The sequence below is a fragment of the Leopardus geoffroyi genome, chromosome B2 (genome assembly GCF_018350155.1).
Source record: "Leopardus geoffroyi isolate Oge1 chromosome B2, O.geoffroyi_Oge1_pat1.0, whole genome shotgun sequence".
NCBI classification, from domain to species: domain Eukaryota; kingdom Metazoa; phylum Chordata; class Mammalia; order Carnivora; family Felidae; genus Leopardus; species Leopardus geoffroyi.
Genome location: NC_059332.1, coordinates 96,000,456 through 96,018,072, shown reverse-complemented (window position 1 = coordinate 96,018,072; position 17,617 = coordinate 96,000,456). Strand labels below are relative to the sequence as shown.

The window sequence follows — 17,617 nt, the reverse complement described above, 5'->3', positions numbered from 1 at the left end:
GAGAGAGAATCCTAAGCAGGTTCCACGCCAATGCAGGGCTCAGTCCCACGAACCTCGAGATCATGACCTAAGCAGAAATCCAGAGTCAGACGCCCAACCAACTGAGCCACCCAGGCACCCCTGCAGTTTTCCGAATTTAAAGTGTGATTATGCTGATTTGGAGAAGAGTTTAGCTGGAAAAGTTTCTTAAGTAGCTAGTATAACTTTCCAGTTTATGAATTTTCTGTATTTTCCAATCGTTTAATAAAAATTCCAGATTCTGCTATGTGCTAGTTATGCCAGTATTGAGGATTCAAAGTAAATATGACTCCATTTCTGCTGTTGGTGAACTCACAGTTCAATGTGGGGAGGGGCAGGAGGTGGATAAGATAAACATAACTGCAATGCACGGTTGTAACATGCTATTATAGAAGTAATTAGATGGGAGATTGCTTAGTGGAAAGCTTCTCGAAAAGCTGACATTAAGCTGACTCTTAAAAGAGGATTGAGGGGGCGCCTGGGTGGCTCAGCTGGTTAAGCGTTGGACTTCGTCATGATCTCACAGTTAGTGAGTTCGAGCCCCGAATCGGGCTCTGTGCTGACAGCTCGGAGCTTGGACCCTGCTTTGGATTCTGTGTCTCCCTCTCTCTCTACCCTTTGCCTGCTCAAACTCTGTCTCTCTCTCTCTCTCTCTCTCAAAAATAAACATTAAAAAAAAATTAAAAAAAAAAAAAAGAGGGTTGAGAATTGACCAAAGAGGAGCAAAGGAGTTTAAACTGTCTGGACAAGGACGCATGAAGAAACCATGTATTAAATGCATATGCCATTTATTGAGTGGTTACCAGGTACTAAACACCCAACAGCCCGGTGAGATTAAAATTATCTTCAGTTTACAAATAGGTTCAAAGATGTCAGGTTTGTTATGCTAGGACGCACAGCTTATAGCTGGAAGTCTGGGTGTAAACCCATGTCAGTCTGATTTCAAACCCTTTAACTATTTATCTGTATCGCCTGCTGTCAGCATTTAAATCTTCCTTGTCTTTGTTCTTTATCCCTCAGCCAGTTTTTCATCACCTTCTATTCATTCTTCCTTGGAAAGACTTCTTATCTGTCTCTTATCCATCTACTACTACGAGTCTAGGCCAGGCACTCATTATTATATGCCTTAGTGCTGAAATTCCTTTCTGCCTACCCTCTCTTGGACGTGGGATCTCCTTTTGTGTACTACTAGGTAATTGTTTTTATTTCACCATTATCAAACCTTACAGGCTTTGTAGGTTGGATGAAATTGAGAACCCAGTCTTCTGTTTGGTATGCTTCATGATCTAGTCTTATTTTACATTTACAGATTTGACATTAAAGGTATAATAATTGCTTTTATTTCCCAGCACTTACTATGTGTCCAGTACCATGTCAAACACTTTGTAGATATTTTCCCCCCTAGAACAACCTGGTGAATTTTACAGATAAGGAAATGTGACTTGCCTAGGATCACAGGTGATACTAAAACATGTCTCAGTGTCAGCTCTTTCATTATCTACTACTCAAAGTTTCCTAAAAAATTGGTACACATATTGCTTTTGCACACTTTCTGCCTCTGTTGATGTTCTTTTGCCCTACTTGTAATATTTGTTTTTATTCTATATTCTATCTATGAAATATTCTACCCGTTCCGTATATATTCATTCTTCTATATTCTATCCATTCTTCAAGTTCCATATCTTTTCAGTTCTCTGAACACTATAAGATATGTTAATATTTTTCTTCTCCCTTTCTACCTTCCTCCATTATGAAAGCTTTCATAAAATAGCACTTAATTATAACTATGGGCATTTGGAATTGGAAGGCATGTTGGCAACTGGTATGAGATTGGAAATCAGAGATAAATTTTTTTTTTAATGTTTTAATTATTTTTGAGAGAGCGAAAGTGGTGGGGGGGGGGGGGCAGAGAGAGGGAGACAGAAGATCCAGATCAGGCTCTGCGCTTCTTCCCTATGTGAGGGTTGAACCCATGAACCACAAGATCGTGACCTGAGCTGAAGTTGGACGCTCAGCCAACTGAGCCACCCGGGCGCCCCAAAAATCTTTACTCTAAGCCTGTAAGTATTGTAGTAGAGGAAAAGTAAAAGTGCAGTGAGGAAAGAGAGGTTTTACCTGAGTTATTCATAAAGGGTTATTTTGAGTTGGGTCCTAAAGGATATTTAAGTCAGAAGATAAGGTAGGGAAGGCTACTTTAGGGTCAGGAACCACCAGCGTGAGGAAAGCCATGGAAAAGATGTGAAAGTGCGTGGTATGTTTAGTAAATTAAGAGACAGTATCTTCTGGACAATGCCTGAGGTTTTAAAAAGTTGTTGTAATTGTTATTTTCACTACCATCATCATCTTATATGCTCTCAGCACCTGCCACAGAGCTGGGCATATCAACTGATCAAATGTTTATTGACTCTGTATTGAGTGTTAATAGCAGTGTTCAATTCTGAGACATGCTCTTGTTTTGTAAATTATGATAGACACTTCGTAGTACTATATTAGAGGCATTATTCTAAGTGCTTTACGTGTATTAATTTAATTATCATATGTGTTTTATGGGGTAAGTGCTGTTATTCACATTTTACGGATGAGAAGACAGAGACACAGAGAAGTTGACTAACTTGAGGTCACAGAGTAAGTGATAAAGTGAATCTAGGCAATCCGACTCCATATTCTACATTTTGAATGTACTACTACCACATTGTAGTGCCTCTCAAGAGTTAAATTTTGATTTTCTGCCTCTATTTTAAAAAGGATGATTGAGGGAAACCTGGGTGGCTCAGTTGGTTAAGATTCTGACTTCAGCTCAAATCATGAACTTGTGGTTCATGAGTTCAAGTCCCGCATTGGGCTCTGTGCTGACAGCTTAGAGCCTGGAGCCTGCTTCACATTCTGTGTCTCCCTCTCTCTCTCTGACCCTCCCCAAGTCTCTCTCTCACTCTCTCTCCAAAAGTAAATAAACATTAAAAAAATTTGTTTGAATAAAAAGATGATTGAATATTCGCATCCTTTAGTTTTATCCATGTTATCAGCTAGTTTTTTGGCACATTTTTTAGTTAGGTGTATTTGTATGCTTATATAATTCATTGTAGATGAATATTTATTAATATTGAAAGACTAGCATTTTATGATTCTATAAATTTAGACCTATTCTGAGGCTGTTAGTTGCCTTATTTGAAGTTTTCAGTAAATCTGTTTAGAAGTTTCTATGGTTTGGAAAATTTGTATTGACTACCACATTATACTTCAGCTGCTTTGGCTCAGTTAGTTCTTTCCTTGAGGTCCTGCAAGGAATATATACATAAGAAACAATGGTATATGGGAAATAAGATGCTGATTGATCTTTGACCAGTTTTGTACCTAAAGTCTTACCTCAGAACTTTGGTAAAGTCTTCTGTTTCAGCCCAGTTTACCAAAATTCTGCAGTTGAATTTTAGGTACAGAACCAGTAAGAGATAAGCCCATGCTTCTATCACTGTTGGGCAGAGTCTCCCAGAAACAAAGAGAAAAGAGGGACATTTGCCATTTCTTTCTGTTGTTCCTGACACATGAAGAAGCAGAAGAACATGACATGGAAAGAAATAGCAGCATGGTCAATGGCAGAGTAGAGGGGAGAGGAGGAAGCCATACCTAAATGCATGATATTTGTGTTTATGGTGACCCCTGCCTGTTAATAAACAAGGTTCAAATGGTGTCTTGGAATCTGACAAATCAGATTATTACTCCTTCTTGAGAGGACAGTGGCTGGAGAGGAGGGAACTACTTGTAGAAATAGCCTTTCCTTAGGTGGCTGTACCCATTTTAATTTTTCATTTTCTTTTGAATTATACTGTCCACCTGTTTTTTCTGAGGCAGAAAAATTATCCAGTGTGACAATATTGGTAGTGACTTTCAACTTTAACATTGTATTTAAATGTTTTTAAAATCTTTTAGGAAAGTAGCTCTTTGCCTCATTTTTTTTGTAGGCAAGAGAGGAATTGAAGTTGTAGCTAATGGTTAATTGGGTGTATCATGGTTACAGAAACCACTGCTTATCACCTCGTATTAGATTCAACTTTAGATTTACTTACTTGCCATAACTTAGATCTCGTTATTTCCTGTCACCAGGAAATTTATTCACAAAGAATGAAGCATTAATATAGTCAGGAGGTAGTGAGATGTTTTCTGTTTTCAGTGAGCTAATTGTACGTGATTTGTAAACTTGGGAATTTTCTGCAGAGAAACTCAGTGTATTGTTTGAATTTGAAGCCTATCAGGGTAGAATTATATGAAGTGTGAATGCTTGTATCATTTGCTTAAAATGGTGACTTTTATGGATATATGTCAGTAAAAATGAAAACATTGTTATATGTTGGAAAGAGCACTAGACTCGTTCAATAACTGTGACCAGAGTTGTTCTCCTGGTTTCACTGTTACTTAGTGGTCTTGTAATGTTTATCCTGGTTTGACTGTTATTTACTGCTTTCGTAATGTTGGACAGAGTTTTTCACCTCTTTCGTTTATTTACCTGTAGATAACATTGCATCCATTTGACCTCCAACGCACATTTAAGTATAGTAATACAAGATTCAGAACTCTACTTGAGGTTTTCTGTCTTTGACTAATAAATTATGGTAGTCTTGATGTACTTGGTGTTGGTCAGTGGATGAGAAAAGAGAGAAAAAGCTCCTTGAATAATTCAGTGTTAGTAATTGGTATTTGGCTAAATTAATATGGTTATTTTAAATGTCTCCAAAGGATATGCCAACCTACGAAAGATAGGATATGTATAAATAAATATATGAATACAAGGATATTGAGTCTCATTACTCAGGTACCGACAGGATCGATTCTGCATTTACTCATATGGTATATTGTATTGCTACCTAGTTGTGGAATATTAGTGCTGGAAGACACTTGGATATTACATAGGTCAAAAGCCATGTTCCTCTGTCATACCCAGACTATTTCAGTGTGTGGTTTTCGTGCTATATGCGTGGTATAGGGAATATTTTAAGTTCACAGTAGAAGCATTTACTACTCATTGGGGCAGAGGATTGTGAGCTGGGTTTGCAGAGTGGGTAGGATTTGAACAGGTGAGAGATGAACATATTTGTCAGAGGGAATAGTAGAGAACAAGGTATTTAAGTTTCTAGTCTTGCTAGAGGGTTTGTAAAAAGAAATATAATGAGTAGGACTGGAAATATTGGTGGAATCAAACCATGGACACGATGAAATTTAGAATAGAAATAGGTCTATACAAACATTTTTTTTTTTTTTTCCCAGGGTGAAAGAGTTTTGTTTTTTTTTTTTCCCCAGGAAGAGTGAACTATCTGGACGGAGTAGGAGAGGTTGAATACATTAGGTGGGGTAAGGATAATTGTGGGGATAATAGTTTAGAGTTGGACTATAAGAGACCATAAGATAGGGGAAGACTTCACTTTAGATGAGCAATAGACTCTCCTGGGACTTGAGAGAATGATACAAGTATAGCTTCACTTTGGCTGTGGTTCATTAGTTGCATAAGTTAGCATACATAATTTTGAACTGCTCACTTCTGTGATCCTTTTAAATAAATAATAGCTCTGCATTTAGAATTTGGTGTACTGATTTTGCATTCATTCTTAAGAATGCTGATCACACAAGTTTTTTGAAATGAAAAATCTTTATGGCATTCAGTTTTTCCTAGAATCTTTGTTTTGGAGCAGGTTCATTTATCTTTGCAAGGATCTGACTAATGCTCTTCATTTTATTTTCAGTTTGGCTTTGGGTGAAAAAAGAATTTAGCCTATATGCACTGCTTTACCCACTGGAAGAATGACAGATGACAAAGATGTGCTTCGAGATGTATGGTTTGGGCGAATTCCAACTTGCTTCACCCTGTATCAGGATGAGATAACTGAACGGGAGGCAGAACCATATTATGTAAGTATGTTGATGGTAGAAAATGGGATATCTAACTTTGTCCATTTTTGTAAATAAACTCTAAGAACCTGAAGGCTGTTATCCAACATTTTATATACAATTAGTACTTGATTATTATGGAAAAAAATGAGAAAACACAGATCAACAAAGGAAAGGAAATAAAAAATTACCTCTAATCCTACTATCCAGACGGAGGAAAAAAATTGCTGTTGATATGTTGCTGTGGGACCTTCCTGACGTTCTTTTTTCATGAATACATATGTATATAATTTGTGATAATGGAATCATAAGTTATGTGCTGTAGGAGTTATTTTGAAAATAATAGGTTCAGATTTGATTCTTCTGTATTTAAGTGGCCCCAAGCAACTGTCAAATTCTTTTTTATAGCTCAATGAATATATAACATGTGTGTTTTCATCTGTTGATAAGCTAATATGTATTATATAAAACATATTATTTAATAACAGATTACTGTATGTAGACTTGTAGGTTTGAATTAGTGTCATTATCTGTTCTAAAAAAACAGTATCAAGTGTCTTCTGATTTTGGCCTGCTTTTTTTCCTTCTCTAAGCTCATGTATAATCCAAACATATGCATCTGTCAGTCAGAGATAATAATACTTTGCCTTTTTACAGAGTATTCAGACCCTAAACAGCAAAGACGTTCTCAGTTGTCATTATTTTCGTTTTGTCGCAGATAGACAGAATATTGTGTACGTACCTAGGGGGATCTGGAAAAGTGGAAATGTATTTGTGGTGTTGGACTTTCTTGTTTCACATGAGTAAAGCTTGCCCTTTGCTTTGTTTCTTGTCTGTGTGAGAGGTGGCACTGCTCCATAGCCTGCTCTAGCCATGGGAAGTCAGGCTGGTGGAGGAAGCCACTTAAGGAGCCAACTCATTCACTATTTGGGTACGGGAGCGGTGTCATTTGCCTTTGTGTCTCCTCAGCACCTGGCATAGGTCATGCAAGTGGTGGTCACTCAGTGCGTGAAAACCTCATGCATTCATGTTGGGATTTTGTTTTATATTTCTCCGTGGGTTTTCTCACTGAATATAATTTCAGAGAAATCAGGCAGCTTTTTGTTACTAGTACTCAGCTTATCATAACTGAATATATGCATTTAAGTCATTTTAACTTTGGAAATCTTAACAGTTTTCTTTTCTGCCTTTAGAAGAACTTCCATAGTAAAAAAACAAAATGTGGTCACAGTTTATTTTTGGAAGAATTTCAGTTGTTAGATGTATTTTTTTTTTTTTTTTTGCTTCTTCTGTGATATGGATGAGGATATCACTTATGTTTTATTTCCAAATTAGTTTCTGTTATTTTAATTCAAGCTCTTCACCTTAGGCAGCTTTCTAATAGTATCTAAACAAAGGAGTGTGTGTGTCTTGTTGGTCAAAGTGGCAAAAATGAGAAATGTAATTTCAGTCTGTTTACTTTGAAATCAGAATATGATGGTTGACAGCATTCTGCAGTTAAAAAAATCTGAAGGCTACAGTGTTTCTCCTTTGTATATGAATCTGTTAAAGATGAAAAGATTGTTGTGAGAGTAGAGTGTAAGTTGTTTTCCAACAGTTTCTAATTGAATTGAAAATGGCAGCAAGTATTGGGGATATCTGTAGGAGGAAGAAAATTGTTTTGTCTAATTGATAATTGTTTTTTTTAATGTATTTTGCCCTAATTTTTCACCCAAAAGAAACTCATATGGTAATTATGATTATGTTTTTGAAAAGTGGTGGTTGACAGGCATATATACATTTTAAACAAAAACTACAGTTGAAAATCATGTAGCATAATCTAGATTTTGCTCTTTAAATACACACATACTTAAGCATAAGTTAATACCTATGGGAAGAAAATATACAAAAACATGGTTAGTCTTAGAATTATAGGTGAGAATGGCAGTGACAGTATGGTTTTAGTTCACATGTGTTGTGGTTGTAAATTAAGCTTGAATATTTTTAATTGCTTTGGTTTATAATAATGATAATATTTTAAAGATCCTGGATAAAATGAGATAAAAATACATAGCCTGAGGGCCAGTATACCTCTTTCCTAGATATTCTCAAAACTCAGGTGAGGTGATATAACAGGATTGTTAGCATGGCCTGAAAAGTCCACTCATGTTGAAGTGGATGTGTGATAAGGATAGGTGAATGGGAATATACTTTGTTTTGTTTTGTTTTGTTTTGTTTTGTTTTATTATTTTTTTAAAGATTTTATTTTTAAGTAATCCCTATACCCAACGTAGGTCTTGAACTACAACCCTGAGATCAAGAGTCGCATGCTCCATGGACTGAGCCAGCCAGGCATCCCTACACTTTTCTTTTTATAACATTCATTCCTTATTTCTTAGAAACTAGATTTTAAATTATCTATTTCTACCACATTTATAAACTAAATTATTATTCAAAGAGTCTTTGCCATTGGAAAAGAATATTAATGTTAAATATATTCCTGTTTATTTCTGCATTTTGATTTATTACCTCTGCATAAATCTCCTTTCAGCCTACATCCCATATCTATGTCAGAGAATTGTATATTTTGCAGGGAATATAAGGAAAGAAATTTGTTGGAAACTAGGTAGTCTTTCATTCTGTTGTTGCTGTTGTATTCATTTAAACTGTTGCTTTTCGTTTAGATTATCTAATATGAAAACATAATACTAATTTGCATTCATATTTTGTGACTTGTTACAAAAATCATGCAATTAGGCATATGGTCATAAATCTGAGTGGACTGTAAACATTACAGAGCAGTCCTTTTATGTTTCCTTAGTAAGCTTTCTCTATTCTTCTCCTCTATTTTTCTGAGGCCTGACCTTATTTTTCACTCTGAAGAGGTGACCTCACTTCTTGATTTCTTAACCTTCTGTCACCAAGTCTCCTAAACATATCTGCATTCACACATACTGACTTCTTCTTGTTTTAATGGAAGAGGTGTTCTTCCTCCTAGGCAAGCCCTATCCTTCTATCTGCTCTGGATCCCATCTGTAGTCTTCTCAGGAAGCTGGTGGTTTCTGATATTCTCTTACCTCTACCCCTGCCTTCTCTCTTTATTTTACTTTCAACTTCTACCTACTAGCTCCTTTTTTTGCAGCATTTATGTTATGTTAAATCCTTCCTATCCTGAAACCACCTTCTGTTGACCCCATTTCTCTTTCAACCTTTTGCTTTCCCTTCACAGCCAGACTTAGGAAAAAGGTGGTCTGTACTCATTGTCTCCTTCCCACCTTCCACTTATCTTACTGTAATCACATTTTCGCACTACTCCAACAGAATTGTTCTTGATAAAGTCACTGATACCATCTTTTTTGTCAAACCTAGAGTCTGTTTTTGAATTTTCATTTGCTTGATCTCTCAGTGGCGTTTGCTATTGATTTGGATGTTTTCTCCACTTTGTGACATTGTTCTCTCTTGCTGTGCAGTGCCTCATAATCCTGGTTTTGCTTCTACTATTCTGGGTTTTTTTTTTTTGGTCTCCTTTGCCAGATCTCTCTCCTTTGCTTCTTCCTTAGTGTTGGCATTCCTTGGAACTTTGCTTTTTTTTCCCCCTCCACTTCACTCTTTCCCCCCTGGAGCCACCATTTTAATCTCTTGTTGAGCATTTTCATCTTGACAACTCCCAAGATTTTTCTCCTGAGTTCTGTTCCTATATGTCTGTCTGCTGTATATCCTCACTGAGATGTCTCGAAGACACTCAAACTTTGTGTGTTTGAAACTGGACTCATCGTCATTTCTTCCAGATAGCCTGGTCATCTGCCATACTCCCTTCCTATTTGTGCAAGTAGATCTGTCACCCAGCTAATTAATTATTCTTACCAGTAATTAAGAAAGGACCCATCCTTTGTTGCTTCATTCTCTCATATCCCTGACATTCAGTTAGTAACTTAATCCATCTGATTTTACATCTCAAATATCTCTGAAATTTAGCCAGTTTCTTCCATACCCATTGCTACAGCCTAGTTAGGACTACAATTTATTTTTTTTTCTTTTCTTTTTTAAGTTTATTTAAATTCCAGTTAGTTAACATATAGTATAATATTAGCTTCAGTAGTAGAATTTTGTGATTCATCACTTAACATACTACACCCGGTACTCATCACAAGTGCCCTCCTTAATCCCCATCACCCAGTTAACCCATCCCCCCTGTCCACTCTCCCTCCAGCAACCCTCAGTTTGTTCTCTACAGTTAAGAGTCTGTTTTATGATTTGCCTCTCTCTTTTTTCCCCTCATGTTCATCTGTTTCATTTCTTAAATTCCACATAATGAGTGAAATCATATGCTGTTTGTCTTTTTCTAATGGACTTATTTTGCTTAGCATAATACATTCAAGCTCAATCCACGTTGTTGCAGATGGCTAGTTTCATTCTTTTTTGTGGCCGAGTAATAGTCCGTTGTGTATGTATACCACATCTTTTTTATCTAGTCATCAGTTGATGGACATTTGGGTTCTTTACATACTTTGCTATTGTTGATAGCGCTGCTGTAGATATCAGGGTGCATGTGTCCCTTCGAATCAGTATTTTTGTAACTTTTGGGTAAATATCTGGTAGTGCAATTGCTGGGTTGCAGGGTAGTTCTATTTTTAACTTTTTGAGGACCCTTCCATACTGTTTTCCAGAGTGGCTGCACCAGTTTGCATTTCCACCAACAGTGTAAGTATATTCTCCTTTTTCTGCATTCTTGCCAACACTTGTTGTTTCCTGTGTTGTTAATTTTACCTATTCTGACAGATGTGAGGTGATCTCTTATTGTAGTTTTGATTTGTATTTCCCTGATGATGTGATGTTGAGCATCTTTTCATATGTCTGTTGGCCATCTGGATGTCTTCTTTGAAAAAATGTCTATTCATGTCTTCTGTACATTTTTTAAGTAGGTTATTTGTATTTTGGGTATTGAGTTTGATGAGTTCGTTATAGATTTTGGATACTAACCCTTTATCAGTTACGTCATTTGCAAATATCTTTTCACATTCCAAAGGTTGCCTCTTAGTCTTGTTGTTTCCTTCACTGTACAGAAGCTTTTTATTTTGATGAATGAAGTCCCAAAAGTTTATTTTTGCTTTTGTTTCCCTTACCTCAGGAGACGTATCTAGTAAGAATTTGCTATGGCTGACATCAGAGAGGTTGCTGCCTGTGTTCTCTAGGATTTTGATGGTTTCTTGTCTCATGTTTAGGTATTTCATTCATTTGATAATGAGTTTTTAAAAAATGTTTATTTATTTATTTTTGAGAGAGAGAGAGAGTGCACAAGCGGGGGGGAGGGGGGGGCAGAGAGAGAGGGAGACACAGAATCCGAAGCAAGGCTCCAGGCTCTGAGCTGTCAGTGCAGAGCCCAACACTGGGCTCGAACTCAGGAACCATGAATTCATGACCCAAGCCGAAGTTGGACGCTTAACCTTAGACTGAGCCACAGGTGCCCCTTTCATTCATTTTGAATTTATTTTCATGTGTGGTGTAAGAAAGTGGTCCAGTTTCATCCTTCTGCATGTCACTACCCAGTTTTCTCCACACCATTTGGTGAAGAGACAGTCTTTTTTTCCCATTGTATATTCTTTCTTGCTTCTAAAAGATTAGCTGACCCTATAGTTGTGGGTCCATTTCTGGGTTTTCTATTCTGTTCCACTGATCTGTATGTCTGTTTTGGTGCCAATGCTGTACCGTCTTGATCACTATTGCTTTGTAATATAAGTTGAAGTCTGGAATCATGATGCCTCTGGCTTTTATTTTCTTTTTCAAGATTGCTTTGGCTATTCTGGGTCTTTTGTGGTTCCATATACATTTTAGGATTGTTCTAGCTCTGTGAAAAATGTGGTGGTATTTTGATAGGGATTGCATTAAATGTGTAGATTGCTTTGGGTAGTATAGACATTTTAACAGTGTTCTTCCATTCCATGAGCTTGGGATGCTTTTCCATTTCTTTGTGTCTTCAATTTCTTTCACAAGTGTTCTATAGTTTTCACAGTACAGATCTTTTACCTCTTTGGTTAGATTTATTCCTAGGTGTCTTGTGGTTTTTGATGCAGTTGCAAATGGGATCGATTCCTTGATTTCTCTTTCTGCTGCTTCATTATTGGTGTATAGAAAAGCCACAGATTTCTGTACGTTGATTTTATATACTGCGACTTTACTGAATTCGTGTATCAGTTCTAGCAATTTTTTGGTGGAGTCTTTCAGGTTTTTACATAGAGTATCATGTTGTCTGCAAATAGTGAAAGTTTGATTTCTTCCTTAATGGTTTGGATGCCTTTTATTTCTTTTTGTTTTCTTTTTTTTTTTTTTTTTTTTAATTTTTTTTTTTTTCTTTTTTCAACGTTTTATTTATTTTTGGGACAGAGAGAGACAGAGCATGAACGGGGGAGGGGCAGAGAGAGAGGGAGACACAGAATCGGAAACAGGCTCCAGGCTCTGAGCCATCAGCCCAGAGCCTGATGCGGGGCTCGAACTCACGGACCGCGAGATCGTGACCTGGCTGAAGTCGGACGCTTAACCGACTGCGCCACCCAGGCGCCCCTCTTTTTGTTTTCTGATTGCTGAGGCTAAGACTTCAAGGACTGTGTTAAATAACAATTGTGAGAGTGGACATCCCTATCTAGTTCCTGACCGTAGAGGAAAAGCTCTCAGTTTTTCTCCATTGAGGATGATTAGCTGTGGGTTTTTCATATATGGCCTTTATGATGTTGAGATATGTTTCCTGTATCTCTACTTTGTTGAGGATTTTTATTAAGAATGGTTGCTGTCCTTTGTCAGATGCTTTTTCTGCATCTAAGGAGAAGATCGTGTGGTTCTTACCCTTTCTTTTATTAATGTGGTGTATCACGATTGATTTGCGAATATCGAACCACCCTTGCAGCCCAGGAATAAATCCCATTCGATTATGGTGAGTGATTCTTTTAATGTACTGTTGGATTCGATTTGTTGAGGACAGACCACCGTTTAAAAACTGATGGGATTTGATAATACTAATTTCCCTGTTTCATTCTTGCCCTCTTTCCATTTTTCAGTTTTTAGTTGGAATAAAACCTTTAGTAGCCTTTCCTCATCTTAAGATCCTTCCTGTAGTTTATCTGGTCCCTTCCTTATTCAGTACTCTGCTGTCTCAACCCTCTCTATTCCTGTCGTATTCAAGTTCTTATGGTTCCTCCAGCGTGCCAATCTTTGTCTTCTCATATTCACTTTATGGCTTCTTGTATTTCCTCTGTCTGGAATAAGCAGCAGTATCTCCACTCCTACTCACAGCCAAACATTCACAGCACTCATGTTTGGTTCACTCCTGTTTACCTTCTGGCTGTTGCCTAAACATAGTTTCCTGTTATGGCTTTCCATAAGCCCCTAGATGAGGTTAAATTCCTTTGCTACTTTGTCTTGTAGCACTCTTTCCTTCCTCCTTGCATTCATCACATTTGTAATTTTGTTTTTGCTGACCATCTATCTAGCCTGTTAGTACTGTGGGAGGAACTCTTGTCTCATTCAGTGCTCTGTCTTCATTGTCTGGTGTGATGCCTCATGCATTGAAATGGAACAGAATTCTAGTATATTTTAATTCTACTTTTGTTCCAGGTAAATAAGCCTCTAATTTTATAATTGAAAATTGTTGGACAAAATAGGATTTGGCACAAATAAATAATATTGCAGCTACCTTTTTCAAAAACATAAGTAATCTGTACAGCTATTCCTGTATTCCTTGCAAGCTGTATAGAAAAAAAATGAATCACTTGTGTAATACTCACTGAGTACTTGATAGTGCTACATGAGGAATAAGAGAATGATGGATTGATGCCATGTAGCTGACAGTTTCCCTAGAGAGGGATAATCCTTTTCATATTAAAAGAAGTTAATCTCAAAGACATTAATTAAAGTGAAATAAGCCAGATGCAAAAGGACAAATATTTTATGGTTCCACTTAGGCAAGGTACCTAGAATAGTCCAATTCAAAGAAACAAGTTAGGAAAGTGATTCCCAAGGGCCCAGGGAAGAGAAGAATAGGGGAGTTACTGTTTCATTGGTACAGAATTTGAGTTTGGGCTGATGAAAAATTCTTAAGATGGAGAGTGGTGATGGTTGCACAACAGTGTGAATGTATTTAATGCCAATGAACTATACACTGAAAAATGGCTTAAATGGCAAATTTTATGCAAGATATATTTTACCACAATTAAAAAAAAGTAAACCAATGAAATACATCTAAGAAAATCAGTGAATGGTACAATTTGGATATAGAAGACAGGATTATGTTATTTTACTGTTTTTTTTTTCATTTTTTTAAATGTTTATTTTTGAAAAAGAGAGAGAGAGACACAGAGAGCGAGTGCAGGAGGGGGAAAGAGAGAGGGAGACAGAGAACCTGAAGCAGGCTTCAGGTTTTGAGCTGTCAGCACAGAGCCCAACACAGGGCCCGAACCCGTGAACCGTGTGATCACGACCTGGGCCGAAGTTGGACGCTTAACCAACTAGTCACCCAGGCGCCCCTTTATTTTTACTTACTTAAATATTTACCAGATAAGTTGTATCTATACTTACTCTAATATAGCCATTCTCAAATCTTAGTGTCATTTTTTAGTGCTGCTATAGATATTTATATTAGTTACAGATTACTCCCACAGACCCAATTTAGAAAAGAAGATTCCAAGTACATTTTGGTATAGATTCTGTCTTAAGAATGGGAATTCTTTATTAATTATCATTTTGGCTTTTTGTCACTTAACCTTTGGGATCTGTGTTTCATTCAGCAAATATATATAGTGTGCCTATTGTATAAAGCAGGCACTATTTTGGGCATTTGGAATGTAGCAGTGGACAGAACAAAAATCCCTGTATTATTGGAGCTTACATTCTAATACTCCGCATTCCTTATGTAAAGAAGTTTTCATTTCGTGAAAATCATTTGTGAATTTTTCAGTAACTTTGAACCCTAGGCATGTGGTACGACACCCCAAAATCAGGAGATGATATCCGTGCTCATTAGTCCTGATGTGTTTTCTTTTCTTATAATATCCATAGGTTAATATTCTCTACAGAATAGATTATTATTTAATTACAACAGACATTTTAAATTAAAAGTTTTGGATTTACTAGTATAAAGCTTATTAGACTAATAGATTACAGTTGATTCTTACACAGGTTTGAACTGTGTGGGTCCACTTATATGCTGATCTGTTTTACAGTTCAGTGTTGTAAATGTATTTTCTTTTCCTTATGATTTTAGTAACATTTTCTTAGCTTTCTTTATTTATTATAAGACTATATAATACATATAACATACAAAATATCTTGTTATTTGACTGTTTATGTTATTGGTAAGGCTTCCAGTCAAGAGACTATTAGTAGTTTAAGTTTTTGAGGAGACAAAGTTATACATGGATTTTGAACCATGTGGGGGTTGACACCCCTAACTCCCACGTTGTTCAAGGGTCAATTCTGTACTTATTTATTTAAAAAAATGGCTAATTTATTACGCTATTTTAATTTCTTAGAGATGCCCACATTACATTTGTATTTGATTCTGTGATTTCTGATTTTAATGAATCTTTTCTTTGCCATTTCTTTAATAGAATATGATTCTGCAAGTTGTTTAAACTGCATATAAAATAGAGTTGATAATTTCCTGTAAAACAGCTAGTGTTTTTTCTTACATACTGTATTCATTTCCTTTTTCTTTTCTTCCCTAATCCACATTCTAGTTGTTTCTTTATAAAAGAGGAACTTAACATTTTGTTGAATCCACATTGCTATCCAAAAGCTTAGTTCTAGTATTAACAAGTACCTTCCGTTCCATCCTGGAGCATGCCAGCTACCTCCTACCCCCTGTACCCTGTTGTCCCTAGGACCACTGTCATATTCTCTTACCCAGTTGGGGCTTGTTATCTTGATTTTCTGTGATTAAATATTAGTTCCCTTAACCAGAGTATTTCTCTTTGTATGTATTCCCCAGCCCAGTAGTTCTACTTGATTTACTAACCAAAAGACAACTTTTTCACTTTAATTAATTAATTAATTAATTTGTTTTCTTGAGAGTGTGTACATGTGCTCACAAGCAGGGGAGGGGCAGAGGAAGAGGAAGAGAGAGAATCTTAAGCAGGCTCCACATCTCCTGAGGTTGAGATCATGACCTTAGCCAAAATTGAGAGTCAGATGCTTAACTGACTGAGTCACCTGGGCACCCCCAAAAGACATAACTGAATAAACAGCATGAAAAATGCAGCAGAGTTAGCCTGTCAAAAGCAGCTGAAAGAGAATAACAAGACAATTTTACCAGCAAAAGACAGAAGCTTAGAAAGTAAGAAATGGCTAGAGTATCTACTACAAAGGAGGGAAAAACATAAATTTTTGACACTTGTACTCCTTTAAAAAAATTTTTTTTAACATTTATTCCTTTTTTTGAGAGACAGAGAGAGTGTGAGTGGGGGAAGGACAGAGAGAGAGGGAGGCACAAAATCCAAAGCAGGCTCCAGGCTCCAAGCTGTCAGCATAGAGTATGATGCAGGGCTCAAACTCACAAATCGTGAGATCATGACCTGAGCTGAAGTTGGATGCTTAATAACTGAGCCACCCAGGCGCCCCAGCCACTTTTATCCACTTGTGTGTTCTTTATAAAAATTCTAGTCAATTTTCTTACATACTCTCATGTTTTCTTTCTGGGTATCTTTGGTGGGGGAAAAACAATGATGGCCATTATAACTATGCTGGTTGAAGGTTTACCTAGCCCAATATTCCCTCCCAGACTTTTCTTTCTCCAAAGTCCAAGTAGCCCCAGGCTCTGTGAAGACAGGATTGAAGGAGTTGATGGACAGTGGCAGGATCACCAGTCTACCGGCATTACATCTTAAGCTTGTGTCTTATTGCACTTTAAAGCTTTAGGGGTGCCTGGTTGGGTGGCTCAGTTGGTTAAGCATTAGACTTTGGCTCAGGTCATGATCCCATGGGTTCCTGGGTTCGTGCCCTGCATCGTGCTCTGTGCTGACAGCTCAGAACTTGGAGCCTGCTTCAGATTCTGTCTCCCCCCCTCTCTCTGCCCCTCCCCTGATTGCATGCTCTCTCTCTCTCTGTCTCTTAAAAATAAACATTAAAAAAAAATTAAAGATTTAAATGTGTAGCTCAATAATCATCTTTAACTTATATTTCTCCTTCAGTTTTTTGATTAGTAGTAACCAAAATCTGTCTGACTGATTTCCAGACCTTTCTCACTTTTCCATTCCTTCATGCCCATCTCCTCATGTGATGTTTCCTTAACAGATTTCCAGTCTATAATCTTACCTTCTTTAAGTCTTTTATGTACAGACTGCTAGAATATTCCTCAAATACTGTTTCTCATTGTGCCATCCTTTTATTCATGCTATCATAGTGGGCCCCTCTTGTTCATTAAATGACCTTCTATTTGACCTTTAAAGGCCTCTCTGTTGCTGCAATGAAGTATTTTTGTAAGTACTTCTTATGAATTTTTTTTTTTTTGCCTTTATTTTAGCCTCATATAGAAGAAGACAGATTATATCTTTGTCTTGGTGTTCTTCTTCATTGCGAGTAACCTAATACACAGTAGATTATCAAAACATGATGGACCAATTGAGAAGTCCTGATTGATAAGTCAAGATGTACATTAGGACTGAGTTGATTATCTTCTCAGAACAGTTTAATTAACTCAGGTGAATCATATTAATTTTTAAGTTAAATTTAATAGAAGTAAGAAGCATCCTAAATAGCATGA

At 36.8% G+C, this 17,617-nt stretch overlaps 1 protein-coding gene across 3 annotated transcripts in view; it reads left to right on the top strand.

Annotated features, from left to right (window-relative positions):
- ATG5 (autophagy related 5) overlaps positions 1-17,617 on the top strand; it is a 131,491-nt gene that overhangs the window by 3,076 nt on the left and 110,798 nt on the right. For 2 of the 3 annotated variants that reach the window (XM_045499178.1, XM_045499176.1), the window contains exon 2: positions 5,748-5,913. In XM_045499178.1, the coding sequence (XP_045355134.1) occupies positions 5,912-5,913 (2 nt within the window). In that variant the 5' untranslated portion in view covers positions 5,748-5,911. Of the gene's footprint in view, positions 1-5,747; positions 5,914-17,377; positions 17,556-17,617 lie in introns of those variants that run through there. The other variant, XM_045499177.1, reaches the window with a different exon arrangement.